The 19107-nt window shown below is 53.0% G+C and overlaps 1 protein-coding gene across 11 annotated transcripts in view; it reads left to right on the plus strand.

Moving 5' to 3' along the window:
- Positions 1–19107, plus strand: part of KSR1 (kinase suppressor of ras 1) — a 148892-nt gene that overhangs the window by 89512 nt on the left and 40273 nt on the right. For 10 of the 11 annotated variants that reach the window (XR_006603774.1, XR_001178570.2, XM_045070328.1 and 7 more), the window contains exons 3-4: positions 14046–14193; positions 18045–18504. Coding sequence is in view for 9 of the 11 variants with exons in the window: in XM_045070328.1 (XP_044926263.1) it covers positions 14046–14193; positions 18045–18504 (608 nt within the window). In the remaining 2 variants the exon portion in view is untranslated. Of the gene's footprint in view, positions 1–3006; positions 3299–14045; positions 14194–18044; positions 18505–19107 lie in introns of those variants that run through there. The other variant, XM_004747042.3, reaches the window with a different exon arrangement.

Consider the following 19107-nt stretch of genomic DNA (forward strand, 5'->3'; position numbering starts at 1 on the left):
GCCTTCTTCTTCCACACCATCTCCTGCCCCTCCTTACTCTTTGCCTTGCGTTCGAACACGTCAGGTTTCCTGTCATAGTTCAGGGCCTTGGTATGTTCTGTTTCCTTTGCCTGGAAATTTCTATATTCTCATGGCTAGGATCTGTAGAAGTGGGATCTTCAGAGAGGCCACCCTGTCTAAAATTAGATGCCCCCCCCCCCGCCATGTCTCAACATGCTCTCTCCTTTTAGCATTTATTCATAAATTTCAGTTACATATTTTAGTTTATGTTTTCTATTCTGTGTTTCCTATTAGGATGTAAGCTCCCTTAAGAACAGAACTACCTATTTCATTTGCTATTGTATTCCTAGCCTGGAATAAAGTGCCTGACACAGAGTTAGTATTCATAGTGGCTGTCTGTCGATGAGATGGATTGGCGGGGGGGTTAAATAGATGGTCCGAGGGTACGTAGTAATTACTTACTTAGTACAAGCTATTAAATTCTCCTCTTAGTTAGAATGTTTCTGTAGCAAGTTCCAGTGCTGACTGGCTTACACCAAAGACTTTGTCAGCTTAAGTAATAGAGGTTCAGCGAGGTCTGGATGCGGAAGTTCACATGATGCTGTTAGAGTGTACTTCTCGGCCAGACCCACACCACGTGGCAGGCACCAAGGCCACCAGCAGCGAAGCCTCACTTTCTTCCTGCATCATGGTGGTGCTTGTCGGTGGAGAGCTTCTGCCCCAGGACTGGAGCTGGAAAGGCTCTGCATGGCCTACCTTTGGTCCCATGTTACCAGAGCCAAGCACAAGGCTAGGAAGATGGAACACACCTGTTGGCCCACACTGGGTCACAGCTCAGCCCTTGAGCAGCATGGCAGAGAAGGCTACCTGAAGGGTAGACCTGCACTCTGGAAATGGATTCCTGGAGGAAGGACAGCTCTCTGGACGGCAAAAGACGTGTATTAACACTCACATACCCAGATGGTTCTACCGCAGCTGTTGGAGTCCCTGCCATCACCAGGGGCTCTCCATGGGGCCGGGTCACCTGACTTTCCCAGGAGAGTCACAGGGGTGGCCGCTGTGCCCTGTTTCCGTCAGTGAGCAGGACTTCTGTGTCTGCAGGAGACCCAGGGCAGACACAGGAGACCCAGGGCCTCAGGTTCGAGATGGTACGTGAGGCCTACACCTCCGGGTGTGAGGGGAGCAGCAGAGATCGCATTTCTATAATGTAATCGGTGAGCCTAGCCCCTCGTTTTTTGTTTTTAATGACATTTCTCATTTTCTTCACTCTTAAACTAAGATTTATTTTAGATTAGAAAATGTAGAGAAGCAAAAGAAATGAGTTACCTGTAATCCTTCACAGAGCCAATCATTGCTTTTAGGCTTTTTACTTTTCTTATTTTCCTAATATCCAGTAATTTACTTGGATGTTCACTTTCAAAATGTATAAAGTATAGAAATTAAAATGATAATTCCACCATTTGTTGATGGTTTACACCATCATCTTACTACTCTGAGGAAATGCTATAAACATTTAAGTGCATTTCCTTCGAGTCAGCCTTTGTTGTTGGCTTTTTTTTCTTCCTTTTTTAAAATGAAGTTTATTCATGAATTTATGCTCTAATTTTTTTTTTTTTAAGATTGTTTTATTTTTAAGTAATCCCTATACCCAGTATGGAGCTTGAACCCACAACCCTGAGACACAGGGTCACACACTCCACTGACTGAGCCAGCCAGGCGCCCCTGGGCTGTTAATTCTTTAGTGAGTGTACCCATCCTGCCTGGGGCTGAGCTATGAGCTTTACCTGGAGTGTCTCATCTTAGTCCACCTGGGCCACTCTTAACAAAATACCATAGGCTGGGGGCTTACTGGGAGCTTATAGGCAACAGAAGTTTATTTCTCATAGTTCTGGAGGCTGGGAAGTCTAAGACCAGGGTGCCGGCAGGTTCAGTGTCCGGTGAGAACCCACTTCCTGATTCAGAGACTGTGGTCTTTCTGCTTTGTCTTCACATGGTGGGAGAGGCCAGACAACTCTCTGGGGTCTCCTTTATAGAAGGGCACTGATCCTTTCCTGAGGGCTCCAGCCTGATAACCTGATCACTTCCCAAAGGCCCTGCCCCTTCATACCATCACCCTGGGGATTAGGTTTTGAGGTGGGGGTACGAATATTTAGTCCTATAGCAGGAGGCAATGCTTGTATGCCCAATATGCGACTGAACTAGAGAAACTGATGATGTCACTTACCTAAGGTCACCTAGATGGTACATGTCGTGGCCAGGATTCATACCCAGCTCCAAAGCAGGGGTCACAAAATACACACACACACATTTTAAATTCTCGTAGATGGAACCACGTGATACATTCCTTCTGTGATCCCTGAACATTTCTTCATTTTGAAATGTTGCTTCATTTTGAAATGTTGCTTCATTTTGAAGCAACATTTTCTAAATCTAGAAATTACTAGAAATTCTAGAAATTAGAAATTCTAATTTAAATAAATTACTAAATCTAGTAATTACAAATGTTCATTGCAAGAAAATTTGAAAATTAAAAAAATAGCTCAGGAAAGACAACAAAATCCCCCCCCGTACATGATAGGCAGACACTGATAGGCAGCCCCTTAACTTCTTTTACATTTTTCTTTTTCATGTGCATCGAGTAAAGTTCACTGTTGCCATCGTATCCTTCTAAGAGCTTTGACAGCCAAGCCTCATTTTTCATGGCTGTCTTGGGTGCCATCTAGGGCATCCAAACCAGCCAGCCCCAAATGTCTGAGAGCTCCAGGAGGGTTGGGGGTAATTGGAGTTCATGTGGGGAGTGGGGTTTCCCCAGATAATGATTCACTGGGAGGGGGGCTATGGTCATGTTCCTTGTTGACTGAGGTCAAACTTTCTGGAGGTGAGCAGTGAGGCAGAGAACACTTCTCTGTCCATGGCCTGATATTCCGGGTATCCTGGTTGTCCGGGTCCCTGGCTCTAGGACCCTGCAGTGCGGCCCACCAGAGCCTGAGTGTCTCACAACCAGCACCTGCTCCGGGAGGTATGTGCTGACTCCCCAGCTCCCAGGCACAAACTATTTTTGGCTACAGTGACTGTTCACTACAGTCATGAAAACAGAAACTCCTCTCCCTGCCTTGTCCTTCTCTGAGACACCACACCCGGGGCTGCGGCTGCCGGGGGCCCTGGGCTTGGGCCCCTCACCATGCATTGCCTATGGAGCTGGGTGATGGCCAAGGCTGCAAGGGGCACGGGGACCCCACCACCTGTGGTCCTGCAAGAAACAGGAAGCCTGGACCAGCGCAGGCTGGAGGGTTGCAAGGTAGGTGCTGGGGTCCGGGATCCGGTGGCCCTTCTGCAGGTCCCCAGAACCAGTACGTTCAGGCTGGGCCCCGAGTTCTTGCTTTGCTCATTGTCTGTAGAACGTGTCTGGAGAGATCTAGATTATGATTTCCATTTCATTGTTTCATTCCCTGAGTCTTTTGTGGTACAGGCTGGAGAACCATCAGGATCTTACTGGAACAGATCTTCCCCATTCTTCCAGTGAATGAATGACTTTTGGCTTGTTCATGCTTTGGGTTTGAACAGGATACATTCTTGTTCTGAGCCTGCTCCTTCTGTAGGGAGCTTAAGAAATGAGACTTGTTTAGGTAGCCCCAGCCCTGCCTGTCAGGGCTCTGGTCACCCAGGCCAAGGAGGCCAAAGCGTGTAGAGGCTGTGAGTGCTAGCGTGGAGTTACGTGGGTCAGGGTCCCCTCCGGGCTCCGGCACTCCCTGGCCGTGTCTTCAGTGAGTCACTTAATCTCTCTGAGTCTCCCTTTCCTTAGCTACCGAGCAGCTGTGCGCAGGCCCACTACATGAGCAGCGACAGGAGCAGTAGTGGTTATTTTTATGACTAGACTGTTTGTGGAAAGAGGAAGCACGTAGAGAAGCTGAGTAAGAATCAGCGTGCCTCGACCCAGGGCAGGTCTTAGGCCGCGTTGCAGGACTTGAATGTTTGGGTGTAGCTGGTGTAGGGTTTGCTGCTGCTTAACCAAAAGAAGGAAAGGCTGAACTGTCATCAGTGGGCATGGGTTGGGGTGGACAAGAAGACGGAATGGAGAGTTTCTGCCCACTTGCTATCTTTTAAGCCACCAAGACATAAGAGACTTGCTGGGCTCTGGGTGAGGCCATGAGCCCCGGAAGCCTGTTGCTTCTGGGTTCCTTAGGGCTCTGGGTCCACAAGGCAGGCACCTGGCTTGGTGTCCCTCAGGCTAGCACCTTTGGAGGTGATTCTCAGGGCAGATTTCAGGGTAGTCCATACCCTTAGCTTACCTCTTAGAGCAGCTTGGAGACTCTGGCAGGAATGAAACCTTTACATCTGGGTGAGGAACGCCCATAATGAACAACAGTGAGCTCTCTCAGAGGCCCGGGATAGCCTGGTGCCAGACACTGGCAGGGGTGTTGGGAAATCTGGGCCCTGGTCTTGGTGCTATTGTTCAAGGTGACTCAGCAAGGTCTCCCCACCTCTGTGGTCCTCTATTTTCTCCTCTATAAAGTGAGTGTTGGACTAACCTGTTTCTAAGGTCCCTTTTAAACCCTGCCCTTTGACCGTGGCAGAGGAAGGATTTATCCTTCCATTGCATCTGAGTATCCAACCTCATGAGTATCCATTAGCCCCTTTCATGCCCTCACACCTTGACGGCACCAGGGAGGCGCTCCTTGGCTCAAGTCTTGGCCATCCTCTTGGGCTCCACTGGGTTCCCTTACTTTGAGGCCCATTCTTGCTGTGGGGCAGGAGTTGTTTACAGGGTTTCTGGAAAACTACAGAGATCTCCTGAAAGATCTTGGTCTCCTGAGTGGATGCCCTTGGGAGTGGCATGAAAACAATGCGGCCCCTGTTTTCAGGTGGATTGGCCTGGTTCTCGGGTCTCTGGCCTGGGCGCCCTTTGTGTGGCTCTGCATATCCCCTACCCAGATAGACAGACAAACAACCCCAAAGGACAGACAGCATAACTGGACACTAGCGCGTGCCATTCTGGTGGAGGGGTCTGTGATTTGGCTCTTGGCCCCAAGGTGGGGCCAGGCACATACCAGGCCTGGGCACTCTCTGGTGCGGGGGTCCTCGGTGACTGAACTCAGCTCCCGCCCATGGGTATGGAGGAAGAAGTAAGAAACTGTAGACCTGTCTGGGAACCCTCTTTTTAATGGTGTGTTTGGATCTAGAGAGCCGCAGGGGGCTCCTACCAGCCAAGAGTAAAGATGGCCACAGGTATGGCAGTGCCCAGGAGCCCCTGTCTGTGCCTTTGCCCTAGGAGAGCTGGGGTTTCCCATGGGAGATCCATCTTAAACCAGACCCTGCTCCCTTGCACCCTCTATGTGGGATTAGCAGGCATCCCAGTTTGCCAGGTACAGTCCCAGTTTAGGGCCATTGTCCCTGGGCAGTTAGAGCTCCCCCTCCCGCTCTGAGGTGTCCCTGTGGGAAGGGTCCCTCATATACCCCTCCTTACTCAGTAGCCTCTCGTCACACAGCTGCCTGGCTCGCATCCTCATTGTCCCCTGCTCGTCCAGCTCTCACCAGCTGTGTCAACTGGGGATGGCAGGGAGGGCCTACTGCTCTGGGGAAGTTGTACCCCCCACCCCGCCTCCTGCCCTACTTGTGCAGGAAGGGACTTTCCTGTTTGCCAGTTCCCCAGAAGTCAAGCGTCACCCCAGCGTTCGTGGAGCCCTCTGGCTGCTGGCAAGCTGTCCCCCTGCCCCACTCTGACCCCAATCTTATCTTTGAATGTGCTCATTTTTGTTTATTTGTTTTAGAGTATTCCATTTCTGACTTGAGGTTTACTCTGGAGTCTAGTGGACAATAGGGCTTTTTCCCCCTCATAATCAGCAAACATCCTGGGTGTAGAGACCTGGCCTTGGAGAAGCCCACGTGTCTCCTGTCTCTGTTTTGGGAGTAGCGCGTGCGGAGGGGTAAGCATGCAGCCCCGAAGCGGGTGTGTGTGTGTGTGTGTGTGTGTTGGGGAAGGGATGGTTTTTTTTAATGTGGGATGCATCTGGCTGTTTTCAAACCACAACCAGGAGGAGCAGTTTTGGGAATGTGTGTCAGTGACACAGAGGAAGGTGACAAAATGCAGGTGGCCTGAATGGCAGGTGGGGACCTCCCTGGGGGCCTCTCCTCTGTGTCCCCTTCTGCACACTGTGTGTTGGGGGGCTGGACAGGGAGAAGACCTATTGGCACAGAGCGTGGCAGGAAGGAAGGAACATTGAGGCACAGGGCCACGAGTTGATGGGACCCCGCAGAGTTGATGTGTGTGTGTTGAGTGGCTGGATGACCCCCGAGATCTGGGGTTGCCACACTGTGCCCCATGGGCCAAGTCCGGCCCACCACTGGTTTTTGTACAGTTGTCATATTTTAAAGTGCTAGGAAAAAAGCGAAGAGGACTGTTGGGTGACACCTGAGAATGATAAGACATTCAAGTTTCAGCGTCCATAGTTTTACTGGAATGTGGCCTCACCCATTTGTTGACATCTTGTCCCTGGCTGTTTGGGGATCTAACAGCAAGGTTGGATGGTTCTGACAGAGACCATATAGCCTGCAAGGCTGAAGATCATTCCCTCTCTGTTCAGGAAAAGCTTGCCAATCCCTGTTCTAGGTACGTTGGGGCTCACGGGAGACAAAAGACAGGCTCTCCGGGAAGGTGGGGCCGGCCCCTGGGGTGACAGCCCACACCACCAGAAACTGGAAATCCTGTCCCAGGTGGCGTTAGGAAGCACGGGTGTCCTCCAGAGGGCACGAGGAGAACATAGGGCCTTGGAAGGGAGTGTGGGGGAGAAGACCCTGGGAAGCCGCCAGCAGGCCCTTGTAACCCCACAACCAGAGGTCGACTAAGCTCTGCACAGGGGTAAGGGTGGGTATGGAGCCGGGCAAACCGGCTGTGACCTATGATGCCGAGTGTACTCTGCCCTGGGCAAAAGAGCTCACTTGATAGAGTGGATCAGAGGGCATCAGCGCAGACAGCGCCAGTTGGCTGGGAATAGGAAGAGGTGGCCAGGCCTCAGTCTTCCCAGTCAGGCTGTGTGGTCTGGGGCAAGTTACCTGCCCTCTCTGAACCTTGTCACCCACCTCAGGATGTTCGGAGGACTGTGCGTGTTGCCTTCTGTAACTCCTCTAGCAGAGCACCTGGCCCCTAGGAGATGCACTGTAAATGCTCATCACTTGCCCTCTTCCACGGCCTCCTTGGCTCCCTCCTCTCCTTTGACTCGCATCCCTCCTCTTCCACACCTTACCCCAGCCCTGCCCCAGCTTTCTGAGGCTTTTAAGCCCAGACGTACAAATGCATAGGCCAGAGACAGCCACTCCCTGAAGATTCCAGCCTGGCTCCCCATTCTCCAAGCCCCGACCCGGTCTTACAGGGGGGAGGCAGGCAGGCAGGCACAGACCTCTCCTGGGACATCTGGGAGCTTGGGCTAGGCTTGGGGTTGAGTTGAAGGAGTGTGGGCCTCATGAGGAGACAGGCAGCTGTCCACCCCAGGGCCCAGCCCTCCCCTCCCCCTGGCCAGACCTGCCTTCTGGGCATTCTCAGACACCTTCTGTCGTGGGCTACTTTAGCCAGACTTAAGGCCCTGCAGCCTGTCTCTTCTCATGGTCCCCACCTGAGCAATCCTGATTTGATTGGTCTGAGGTGAAATGTGAGCATCAGGACCCTTTTGAAAAGCATCCCTTCCCCGACCCCCTCCCCCAACCCCGCCAGTGATACCAGAGTGTAGCCAGGGTTGACAGCCACCAGTCTAATTCAGCCAAACCCACTCATTTTACAGATGATGAGACCAGACCCCAAGAGAGGGATAGGGACTGCCCAAGGTCATGGGGGTTCCAGTGAGCAGATCTGGCCCTTCCTTTACTATGTTGTCCGGCTGGAGGTAGTGGAGAGAAGCCTTCCACAATGTGGCTGGCTTCTCCGGGGAGTGGGTATTTCTCATTTCCCAGCACCGAGATAGGAGGAGACTGGGCCCAGGACTGGTCCTAGACCGAGCCAGTACCCTGTGGACAAAGTTGTCTGTTGATTGCCATGGAAACCCTGGAAGGCTGCCCAATCCAGGCCCTCACTGCCTCAGCCCCACCTGTGCTTCCCAGAATTTCCAGCTGTTGTCTCCCAAGTCTCACTGTTCCTCCCCCTCAGCCCCAGCCATGGACAGAGGGCAGGGAGGAACATCTGGCAGGTGTTGCCTTCCCAGCTGTAGGCATGTAGGCTCCCCACCTGGGCTGCCAGAACAGCAACCTCGCTCTTCCCCTCTCCCCAGCTGCCCCCCGGCCTCAGAGGAGTGTAGCGGTCTGTGTCCCCATCCATAGGGCTCTGGGGGTCCACCTCTGGCCTCTCTGGTGTGACCAGCCCCAGGGGAGCATCTGTGGTAAATGATTCCGGCCCTCTCATTAACCCGCAGCCACGGAAGTGGGGGGTCAGGGGACAGCCTGCACCCAAGAAATCTGGATTCTGCAAACGGACCTGGAGAGCTGGAAGCACGGATCCATCCCACACTCTGGGACCAGAAGGCTAACTAGAAACACAAGGTGTGGGTTTGCCTCTTGGCCTTCCTTTAACCCCAGCCTTCACTGGAATTCTGCCCGGAGCTGCCCGGGTTTTTGTACATGGCCCACGCACAGGTGTTGGAGCCCCTGGCATCCCCCTTCCTGACTGACCATGGTGAGTGTGGATGGCTCTCTGTGTCCACCGGCACAGGTTTCTAAGTATAGATGCCAGGCAGCCCCGTGGCTGCTGGTAAGTCCCAGGATGCCATCTGATCCTTAGCCTGGCCCCTGACGTGACCTGCAGCCAGTTGCTGAGGGGAGGGTATAGCTGTGTTTGGCCGGGCCCATCCTGGACTCCTGCTCTAGAGAACAGAACTGGCAGGTGAATCATCATAGACCGGGAGTGACCTCAGCCCTCCACCAACCCTCCTGTCTAAAGGTCATCAGGAAGAATAGCCGCCTGTCACCTACTGGAGGACATAAACTAGGACCTGAAGGAACTGGCCGGGAGCCAGTGTTCTTGGCTCTGTCCCCAGTTCTTGCCACCCCACTGCTATGTTCAGGTGTGAGCCAGAACCTTGCTGGAACCCGTGCGTGGGGTCCCCTGCACTGCCTGGGCAGCCCTGTCTTCCCTTCTTGGTTTCTAGTTCACGGTTTCTTTTTTGACAGAAGCTGGGATGGGCGGGGTAGGAATTCTCCTCGAAGCAATATGGACTCTCAGTCTTCACCCTCTCTCAGGAGGCCCTCCTGGGACCATGGGGCTTCTTGGGCTTGAGCGAGGCTTCAGAGCAACTTCGCCTGCCTGCTCGTCAGCGGGCATGTGAGGTTACCCACAGCAGCTGGTGGGGCTCATTCCCTAATGTGCTTTCCATGTGGAAGGTGCTCCGGAGAAGTTGCACATGGTCTGAAAGAACTTTCTAACTTGACCTCAGCCGGGCCTGTCACTGTGGGTGGCAGATGACATCCGTGTGTGAGGTCGGGGGTGCTGAGCTGCGTAGGGCCGAGGCTGGAGGAAATAGCAGGCCTGCCCAGCCACTCATCTAGTCTGACTGTCATCTAGCTGGAGGTCCTGCTGAGAGCTGGGGGGAGGGGGAGACTGCCTTTTCTTTGTATACAGGTTCCCCTGGTTCCAGCATGCTTGCAAACCCTACCCTGCAGGCACTTCCCCACCTTGACTGAACTAGCTTCAGGTCCGAGATCACTTGTAGGCATTGAAAAGCCCAGACAGTTTGTTTTCATGGTGGGGTCCCAGGGCCAGCATGCGACACCTCACTGAGAAGGCCAGGCCACCCCAGCTGTGGTGCCCAGGGCATCTGCCACAGGGCTGCCTTCCTTCTCCATTTGCCTACAGAAATGAAGCTTTAGAAGTTGCTAATCAGACAGAACCTGGGAAGGTGTCCCATTCTTCTCATAGGGTCTCCTGACTCGGGGCTCTGTGGGACTCAGGGGTATGGTTGTTTGTCTGCACAGCTTTGCATTGGTTGCTACCATTTGAAAATCAGCTATTTTGTTTATTTATTTATTTTAAGATTTGACTTACTTATTTATTTGAGAGAGAGAGATTGAACATGAGCAAGGGGAGAGGGAGAGGGAGACTCACCGCGGAGCAGAGAGCCCAATGTGGGGCTCGATCCTAGGACCCCAAGATCATGACCTGAGCTAAAGTCTGATGTTTAACTGACTGAGCCGCCCAGGTGCCCCAAATTAGCTATTTTAAGATAAAGATCCAGATTTTTTCCCCCCATTATTTTCAATTTCTTTTCTCTAAAGATGGGGAGAGAGCAGTGACAAGGAAGGAGAGTCTTAAACCAGCTCCACACCCAGCACTGAACCCAACACAGGGCTTGGACTCACAACCCCTGAGATCAAGACTTGAGCCAAAATCAAGAGCCAGACACCTAATCCACTGAGCCACCCAGGCGCCCCCAGATTTCCTTGTAGTGAGATCTGGCAACCCTCCCATTGCCTCCCCTCAGATCCCAACACTGAGTGAAGGCAGAGGGTGGTTTTCTGATTAGCATTGTCCTGGCTGCTGTTGGCTTTCTTGTCCAGTAAAGAAGTGTCTTTACTACTTTTGTCTCGAATAAAAGACAGATGGGAGGGCCCCATCCTCACTGGTCTCACGTCTTCCCAGGGCCCCACCCTGAGGCTTGTGTATTTGAAACCCTACTCCTCCGGGTAACGGGCTGACCTGTAGATAGCTTTTAGGTAGAGTGGAGTGGTCCCTCTCCCCACTGCAGTGATCCAACCCTGTAGCAGGGGGGAGGGGGGAGGGGGTGAAAGGAGCAGTCAGAAATGACCACCATGACTGTGTGCTAGCACTCTCATTTCATAGATGGACATGTGCTGTTCACACCTCGAGAAGCTAGGCCTGTCCTGGGAGAGGGAGGAGCAGCTTCAACTGTAAGTGGGACCCTGAATCGGCAATTTTGTCCCAGTCTGCTGCCTCCTTCCTGTGCCGTGGGCTGATCCGTGAAGCCTCCTGGCAGTGGGAGAAACTTTCCACTAATTCGAAGCTTGAAGGGAGTACCTTTTTTCTTCCTTTTTTTTTTTTTTTTTAAAGGGAATGGATTTGAACGAATTCTTTCTCTTTCCTAGGGGGTTACTTTACTTCAATAAAGAACAAAGAATTTCCATTTCATAGTGTAGTTGGGGTTTTACTTTTTTTCCAGAAAGCAGATAGAAATTAATTCCTTTAACTTACTTTGAAAAAAATTGTTTCCCCTCAGGGTAGCTCTTGCCTTCCCAAGCCTTTGACAGGTTGAGGAATGGCAGCGGTGGTGGTGTGGGGGTGGGGCTGGGAGGGGGGTGGTGGATAATCGAAGGAGCTTGGGATCCCACACAGGTGGGATTGGAGTTCCTTAGATTGTCCTGCCTGAGGTCCCTGGGACCCCGGCAGGTGCGCCTCACCACCCATCCTTGGCTGAATTGTGTTGACCTGAGAGAGTATGCGGGGCACTGGGCACGTTGTCTTGGCAGGTGGTTTGTCACAATAAACGAACTGACTGTGTTTGAGAAATGGAAACTTGGTGTGGGTGGGGAAGAGAGGAATAGAAAGACCGACTGGAAGGAAGAAAAGCCCTATTTGCATGATAATTAGATTGGGGATTGGGTTTCTAGGCTTGTTTCTGAATATCTGTTCTGGAGAACTGCTGAGTTATCATGGGGGGTGGGGGTGGGGGATACACCATTTGGTGAGCATAGAGGACGCTGCTCCAGGGTGGGATGGTCAGCGTCACTGCCATTGGTTCGGGACAATATCGCCAAATTGGTTTTCACAGCAGAGGCAAGGGAGAAGATGTGAAAACTGCATTTTGATGAAGAGTGCCTCAGAGGCCAACAAAGGGAACCACATGGATTAAACAAAGCTGCTTGCTGGGGACGTTTATCTGACCAGCCTCCTGTCTGTGCTGTTACCAGCGGTTTCCTGTAATGTTCTTGTTTTATCATCTGGAAGAATTTCTGACGACCAAGGGCTTGTCCAGTCAACGATAAGCTGTTTGGTGCATATTTCATATCTGTTTTTCCAAATTTATATGTGAATGCTCTAAACAGCTAGGAGATTCTTGTCCACGGTCCTGGAGATTGAAGAATATACAGACAAGACACGGGGCAGGGGTGTGAAATACAGCCAGACCCCAGGCCCCAGTGGGGGGCCCCCACCACCAGCATTGCAAAACCCCCCAGACTATTGCTCTAAGGACTCACAGCCAGTATCTCCCGTCAGCTTCAGTGTCGATGCCTGAGTCTATGATTTATAGCAGCACGAATGGACAATACCTCTTGTAGAAGAAAATCACACTGCTTGCTGACATCAATGAAAATGAGCTTAGATTCTGAAGAACTATAAACTTTATGTGAATCATTTGAGGTGGGATGTGTGGCCTTCCCTGACATAGAATATCTAGAAATTCTAGAAAGGGGCTGAAAAAGAAGAAAAATCCTGATCCCCAGTGCCACCCTCCCTTCCCTGCTAACCATCAGGTAGCTCTTGGAACTTTCTTTATGGCGCTAAGCCATATTATACTGCTTTGCAGTGACTTGTTTTGTTTGTTTGTTTGTTTTAATGTCAGTCACTGGAGGACAGAGACGCAGGCCATCTTCCCGTGTGTCTGCTCCAGCCTGGGGATCCCACATTCTTCAGAGTGGTCAGAGCTGGAAGGGTTTTCTTCCTCCTTGATGAGAGAAGAAAGAGCACAAGCTTTGAAGTCAGGCCTTGATTCAAATATTCTCTCTCTGTATTAGTTTTCTGTTGCTGTACAACAAATAACCACAAACACAGCAGCTTAAAACATCCCCATTTCTTAGCTCACGGTTCTTTAGGAGGAGAAGGGGGTAGAGGGGCTCAGGCTGGCTCAGCTAGCTTCCCAGCATAGGATCTCATCAGGCCCAAGAATTTAAGGGGTCAGCAAGGCTGGCCTTTTATCTGGAAGCTTTGGAAAGAAGCCGCATCTAGGTGCGTTCAGGTTGTTGGCAGAAGCCAGTCCCTTCTGCCTGTAGGTCTGAGGTTCCCTTTCCCTTACAGGTCAGCCAGGGGCCACTCTGTCCTGGAGGCCCCCTGCGTCCTTTCTCATGTGGCGCCTCCATCCTTGGAGTCACATAGAGTCCTTGTCACACGTCCGTCTCTCCCTTCCTCTCTGCTGCTTTGAACCCTGGAAAGGTTTTGACTGGGTATTAAATAAGGCGAGGTTGCAAGGTCTTGGACGGTGCTTGGTGAGGGTTCATTCTTTTTTTTTTTTTTTAAGATTTTATTTATTTATCAGAGAGAGAGAGGGAGAGAGTGAGCACAGGCAGACAGAATGGCAGGCAGAGGCAGAGGGAGAAGCTCCTTGCTTCCAGGCAGACAGAATGGCAGGCAGAGGCAGAGGCAGAGGGAGAAGCTTCTTGCTCCAGGCAGACAGAATGGCAGGCAGAGGCAGAGGGAGAAGCTTCTTGCTCCAGGCAGACAGAATGGCAGGCAGAGGCAGAGGCAGAGGGAGAAGCTCCTTGCTCCCTGCGGAGCAAGGAGCCCGATGTGGGACTCGATCCCAGGACACTGGGATCATGACCTGAGCCGAAGGCAGCTGCTTAACCAACTGAGCCACCCAGGCGTCCCAAGTTCATTCTTTTTAATCCTTCTCTCCTTAAGCCAGTTTTATTTGGAATCTATCTTCTCTAATTCAGATACAGCAGAATTTCAAAGGGCCGTCTTGATCTGAAGTTTGTCATTCTCAAAAGTTGTCGTGATTCGTCATTTTTCTGTGCAGAGGCATAAAAAGAAAGAAGCAGGCAACGTGCCCTCATCGTAACTTGGTTGTTTTTTCTGTCCTTCCCCCACCCCAGCTCTGGAGCTCCAGCGTCCAAGCTCAGCTGCTGTCTCTTGGAGTGCTGGGGGTGGGGGCGAGAGCTGGCTGCCTATGTCCTCTCGCAAGTGGTGGCTTCTGGTCCGCAGGCCGGCCTGCCAGCACCTGGTCCCTGCCACTCAGCGGGGGAGCCCAGCCCAGGCCACAGAGAGGCTGGGGAGGGTGCCAGGGCCGGCCTGAGTGCTCACTAGCTCTCCGTCTGTCCCTTCTGTGCTCCCTCAGGAGATCCTCAGCGAGCTCACGCTGGATGCCCTGCTGGACATGAACGAGGTCAAGGTGAAGGAGACGCTTCGGCGCTATGGGGCCAGTGCCGAGGAGTGTGGCCGTCTGCAGTACGCCCTTGCCTGCCTGCGGAAAGTGACAGGTCTGGGTAGGTAGGACCGGCCTCCCCAGTGTGGAGACCAGCCCCGTCAGCTCCCTGTCCCTCCACCCGGTTTGGAACACCAGCCTGCCCTCTCCAGGCCTGTCCTGATTCCCTGGGGCCACTGACGGGGGTGGGACGAGTGTGACCCCGGGTTTCTGGGGCAGCTTGGAAAGGCCAGAGTGTGTGTGATTGGTCTGATCTGAAATAGAGGCTTTGCCTCTCGACTGCTCTAGGCTAGGAAGGACCCAGGGAAGCGTTTACTATCATCAGAGACCTTAGTCTGGTCCACTGGTTGGACCCTGTGTGATTTCCCCTCTTCTGAGCACATATGTGGGGCTCTGAACCGTCCCTCGGCTCCCTGTATTCTAGCCCCCTCCCCACTTGGGCTCACCTCACCCCCAGCCTGCTCTCTCCTTCTCCTGTGTCCACTGGCTGCTGGTTGTGTGCTCAGAAGGCAGAGTACGATGAGAGAAATTGTGTGATGTTTCAGCTGTGAGTGTGTACATGGCTGCCCCAGGCAAAGGGTGTCATCCTGGCTTTACAAGGAGTTCCTTGGGAATTATTTCCAGGCTTTTTAAATCTTGCCTTGGAAACTTTAAATGTCATGATTTCAGGTTCCCACCACGCCGAGAAGACTTTACAGTGAGCCTGATGAAAGGAATTAGTCCCATTTTTAAATGATCTGAGCCACCTGTCTTATTTCTGGCTGCCTGAGGCTTAAGGAAGCTACTAAACTTTATATTCTGTTTGATTTTTTTCCCCCCAGAGAGGATTGGGCTTGATTTTTCTTTTTTTTCCTGGACCCCATTGTCCCAAGTTCTCCTCTGAATGCAGAACACAGTGTGGAGAGCTCTGCTCGGTTCCGAAGACTTTGACAGGCCAGGCCTCCCAGCAGGGGCCCAAGAATAAACATTCGAGGGACCTAGTCCACAATCTCATGCCCACATTTTACAGAGGGGACTGAGCCCAGATTCAGGAAAGGGCTTCGCCGAGGATACACAGCACTGGGTGACAGAGCTGGGGTTCCAGCCCCAGTCTCTGTGGGCGACTAGCTTGTTTCCACATTGGGGAAATTCAGAAGTACTTGCCACCCAAGCTGGGACCAGGGTGGGTAACTTGTCGGCCTTCCCTCCTTAAGCCTGAGCGGTAAAAGAACAGTGAAGGAGCCAGCACTCGGAAGGGCGGTGACCTGTTTGTGTTGGGAAGGTGATGGCTCGCTCTGGGTGCCACGCTAGGGGGATCACCAACTCACTAAGCGCTAATTTATGAAGCCAGGCACTCGGCCTGTGTATGGCAACACCGTTCTCAGTGGTGTTGGGGAGCGCCTCTTGTGGCTAAAGCATCAGAGGCGTGGGGTCCCACACCAGGCGTGTCCCCAGAGCTGGGTTTCTTCCTCAGAGGGAGCTTTTCTGCTCTGCCCTGGAGGAGGCCTCTGGGGGGAAGACAGGGTCTTTTCCACATCCCTCTCATCTGGTCTTAGCTTGTGGACCCTGCGTCCACAGGAGGGTCCTGGCCACACTCCACCCAAATGAGTCTGCCCAGCGGGGGCCTTCTGGGGACCAGCTGGGTACTGCCATTGCCTTGCCTCTTAGATCACGTGGTCAAAGTCTTTATTGCAACTAACAGGCCTTGGTGAGGGCAGTCTAGTGGTGGTTAAAGATGGACCATGGAATCCATGTGCTTGGGCCCAACACTCATACGGGACCTTGGTCTGTGACTTAACCCCCACTGTGCCTCAGTTTCCTCATCTGTACAGTCGAGGTCGTAACAGCATTCTCTCATCGTGGTGTTGTGAGGATGAAAGGAGCGAAGGTCAGGTGCTTCGACCAGAGCCTGACATACATTAGAGCTCTTTTCAGAATTAGGCTTGCGGGGTCATGGAAAATATTGAACACATTTGCCTTTTGTGGCCCCTGATCTTCAGAAAGGCAAGTGAGGAATGGTTTAGCGATGGCTGGTGAACAAAGACGATGATCTCTGCTGATGTTTCATGTCCTTCGTCCATAGCACACGTCTCTCGTCACTACCCAGCCCTTCCTACTGAGGGACTCCGTCTTTCTCGAGAGTCACTGCCGTTAACTGGTGTTGGCATGTGCGTCAAGACCCATGTGCCGTCCCTGGGCAGCTCAGAGCAGCAGAGATCCAATGGGCAATGGGAAGAGCCCGGGACTCGTTTCCTTGGGGGGGCACACTTGCACGGGGAAGGTGGAACTCGCTCTTCCGTGCCCTCAGCGAGAGCCAGGCCAGAGCCTCCGGGAGGCCAGTCTCTAAGTCACAGTTGTAGCTGCAGGTTCTACAAGAGCAAACACAAGGAACACATGGACTGAGTCACTCCCTCCGTGGAACTGATTCCTGAGGAGAAAGTCCGAGGCAGTGAGATAGGGAGAAGGGTCCTCAAGGAGGGAGGACATGTGCAGAGCACCTGAGCATTGTGAAGGCCATTGTCTCTCCACCGTCTCTCATAAATGGCTGTCTGGGCTGGGCTGGAGCACCTCTGATGACAGAGAGCTCTGTAGGTCGGCAGGCTGGGCTGTATTTGTGGGCTGTTCAGGATGGACAGCCTTGAGGAAGGAGGCCTAGCGCCGCGGTCGGGACCAAGGGCGCTGTTCCCGTCCCACTGTCCCACTCGTGCTTAGCTGCCTGACCTCGTCAGCGTTCCTGGCCTCCCTGATGTGCTGGGAAGACTGAGTGAGATGGGGGAGAAAGCACGACGTGGAATAACTCCACTGCAGAAGTCCATTTTGTCTTGAGTCAACACCTATCTTCGCGTACTTTCCCCTCACTGGTGAAATGAGGAAGAAGGTGTCTTTTCCTTTTGCACCAAGGGGTCCCTATAGATGGGCTGCTTTCTCCCTGCCCCCTGACCTTTGGTATCTCCCCATCCTTTATAAGCTTCAACCTAAAGTCCTTTGTGAGGCCTCCAAGACCTCCTGAGGAGGCCTCTTGCATCTCTCTGGCTCGTCCTGACCTCTCCAGGCACGAGGAACTCATCGTAGTCACCAGAAGCCGCTGTGTGCTCCGTGCCTTTGCACGTGCTATTCCCTCTGCCTCGTGTCCATGCTTCACCTTCTCCAGGCAGTGTAGGCCAGGTGCTGCCTCCTCTAGGAAGCCCCCGACCTCCAGGCTAGTTAGGGTCCCCCTCCTCTGTGCTCCCTCAGGACCTGGGCATCTCTGTCTCAGCACACTGCTGTCCCCTTCTTTGGGCTTTTGAGCACACTGGATGCCTTTTTTCATGGCCTGACACCCGGCCTCCAGCATAAGCTCGAATGAATGGACAGACTGAGCCGTTGAGTTGGAACTGCCCAGAGCCTCAAGGGGTCCACTGTGTGGGCAGCCGAAAGTTCCGGGCTCCTCTCTGAAGGAATTGCCCGTTGATCGTTTTCAAACTGGATCTCTTTCCTAGCAAATTCCTGGGGCTACAAGAAAGGTTACTAGGCCCCCTTTCCCGGTGTTTGAATTTTTTTGATCCGGAGTTATCCCCTTTGAGCACCCTAGCTTCCCCTTCCTGCCTCTTCAAGATCAGTTACTACTTCCCTCTCTGAGGTCACCCGTTTGGGGGTTGAGTTCCCTGGCTTGCTCCCCGCAGACCTGCCAGTGAGAACTCTGGATGAGCCATTCTGTCTCCTATAAAATGGAGACAGTAGTATCTGAGCCCGTGGCCTCAGAGCCACAGATGACATGGGAGGTGCTGTGTGTGCACCAGAAGCCCGTATAAAGGCTGGGAGTGGAAGCCTGCCGTGAACAGGCCGTGGCAGCCGTGGGCAAGGTGTTACCGTCTTGGGGCCCTGGCCACCTCACCACTAGCTAGTAAGTCCCTCTAGCTCTGACCCTCTATGACTCGACTTCTTGGCCCACAGGAGGGGAGCACAAAGAGGACTCAGGCTGGAGTTCATTGGATGCCCGGCGGGAAAGCGGCTCAGGGCCTTCTGCGGACACCGTCTTGCCAGCCGGCCTGCCCTGGCTGCCAGGGGGCGCCCCGCCGGGCAGAATGGGCGGCAGCGCCCAGGGCCCACGCTCCGTGTCTGTGTCCGCTTTGCCCACCTCGGACTCCCCAGCCCCGGGCGCCTGCGAGGGCCTCTCGGACACCAGTGTCCTCCTGCACACCAGTGGCCGGCTGACCCCCCGGGCCCTGCACAGCTTCATCACGCCCCCGACCACACCCCAGCTGCGAAGGCACACCAAACTGAAGCCGCCGCGGACGCCGCCGCCGCCCAGCCGCAAGGTCTTTCAGCTGCTGCCTAGCTTCCCCACGCTCACCCGGAGCAAGTCCCATGAGTCTCAGCTGGGGAACCGCATCGACGAGGTCTCCCCGATGAGGTGAGTGTTCCCGCCAGGCTGGCGCTCAGTGTGCTGCCCCATGGAAGTTCTGTCCACGGTTTTCTCATCATAAAGGGAGGGCGGGCTTTATTTTCAAAGGACAAAAACAAAAAACAACAACAACAACAACAACAAAATCAGTCAACCTAGAAGGGTGCGAAGTAACTAGTGCCTCGGTGTCTCAGACCACACTCCAGGCTTCTTTAGCAGTTCGGGCTGAATCCTGCCAGCTAGGTTCTTTCTGTGCACGCGCTCGCGCGCGCACACACACACACAGAATGGTACCATGCATCAGTCAGGATAGACTGGGTTAGGCTGCAGCAACAATCCCTAGCTCTCTGGGTCTTAAAACAACAAAAGATTGATTTCTTGCTCATGCAACTTGTCCACTGTGGGTGGGCCTCACTCCAGGTCCCAGGCTGACAGAACAGCCACTTTATGGAACATTGTCTGGAACATTCCGCAGAGGAAAAAAGAATTTCAGATGTTACACGCTGGTAATCACATGCTCTTTCCTGCAAGTTCCATTCACCATGCACGGCTCCACCCAAACAAAGGAACCAAGAAATGTCATTCTCCCGTGTACCCAGATGGGGAGAACTA

Source organism: Mustela putorius, unplaced genomic scaffold (assembly GCF_011764305.1).
Source record: "Mustela putorius furo isolate JIRA1106 unplaced genomic scaffold, ASM1176430v1.1 tig00003962_pilon_pilon_pilon, whole genome shotgun sequence".
In the NCBI taxonomy this organism is placed as follows: Eukaryota; Metazoa; Chordata; class Mammalia; order Carnivora; family Mustelidae; genus Mustela; species Mustela putorius.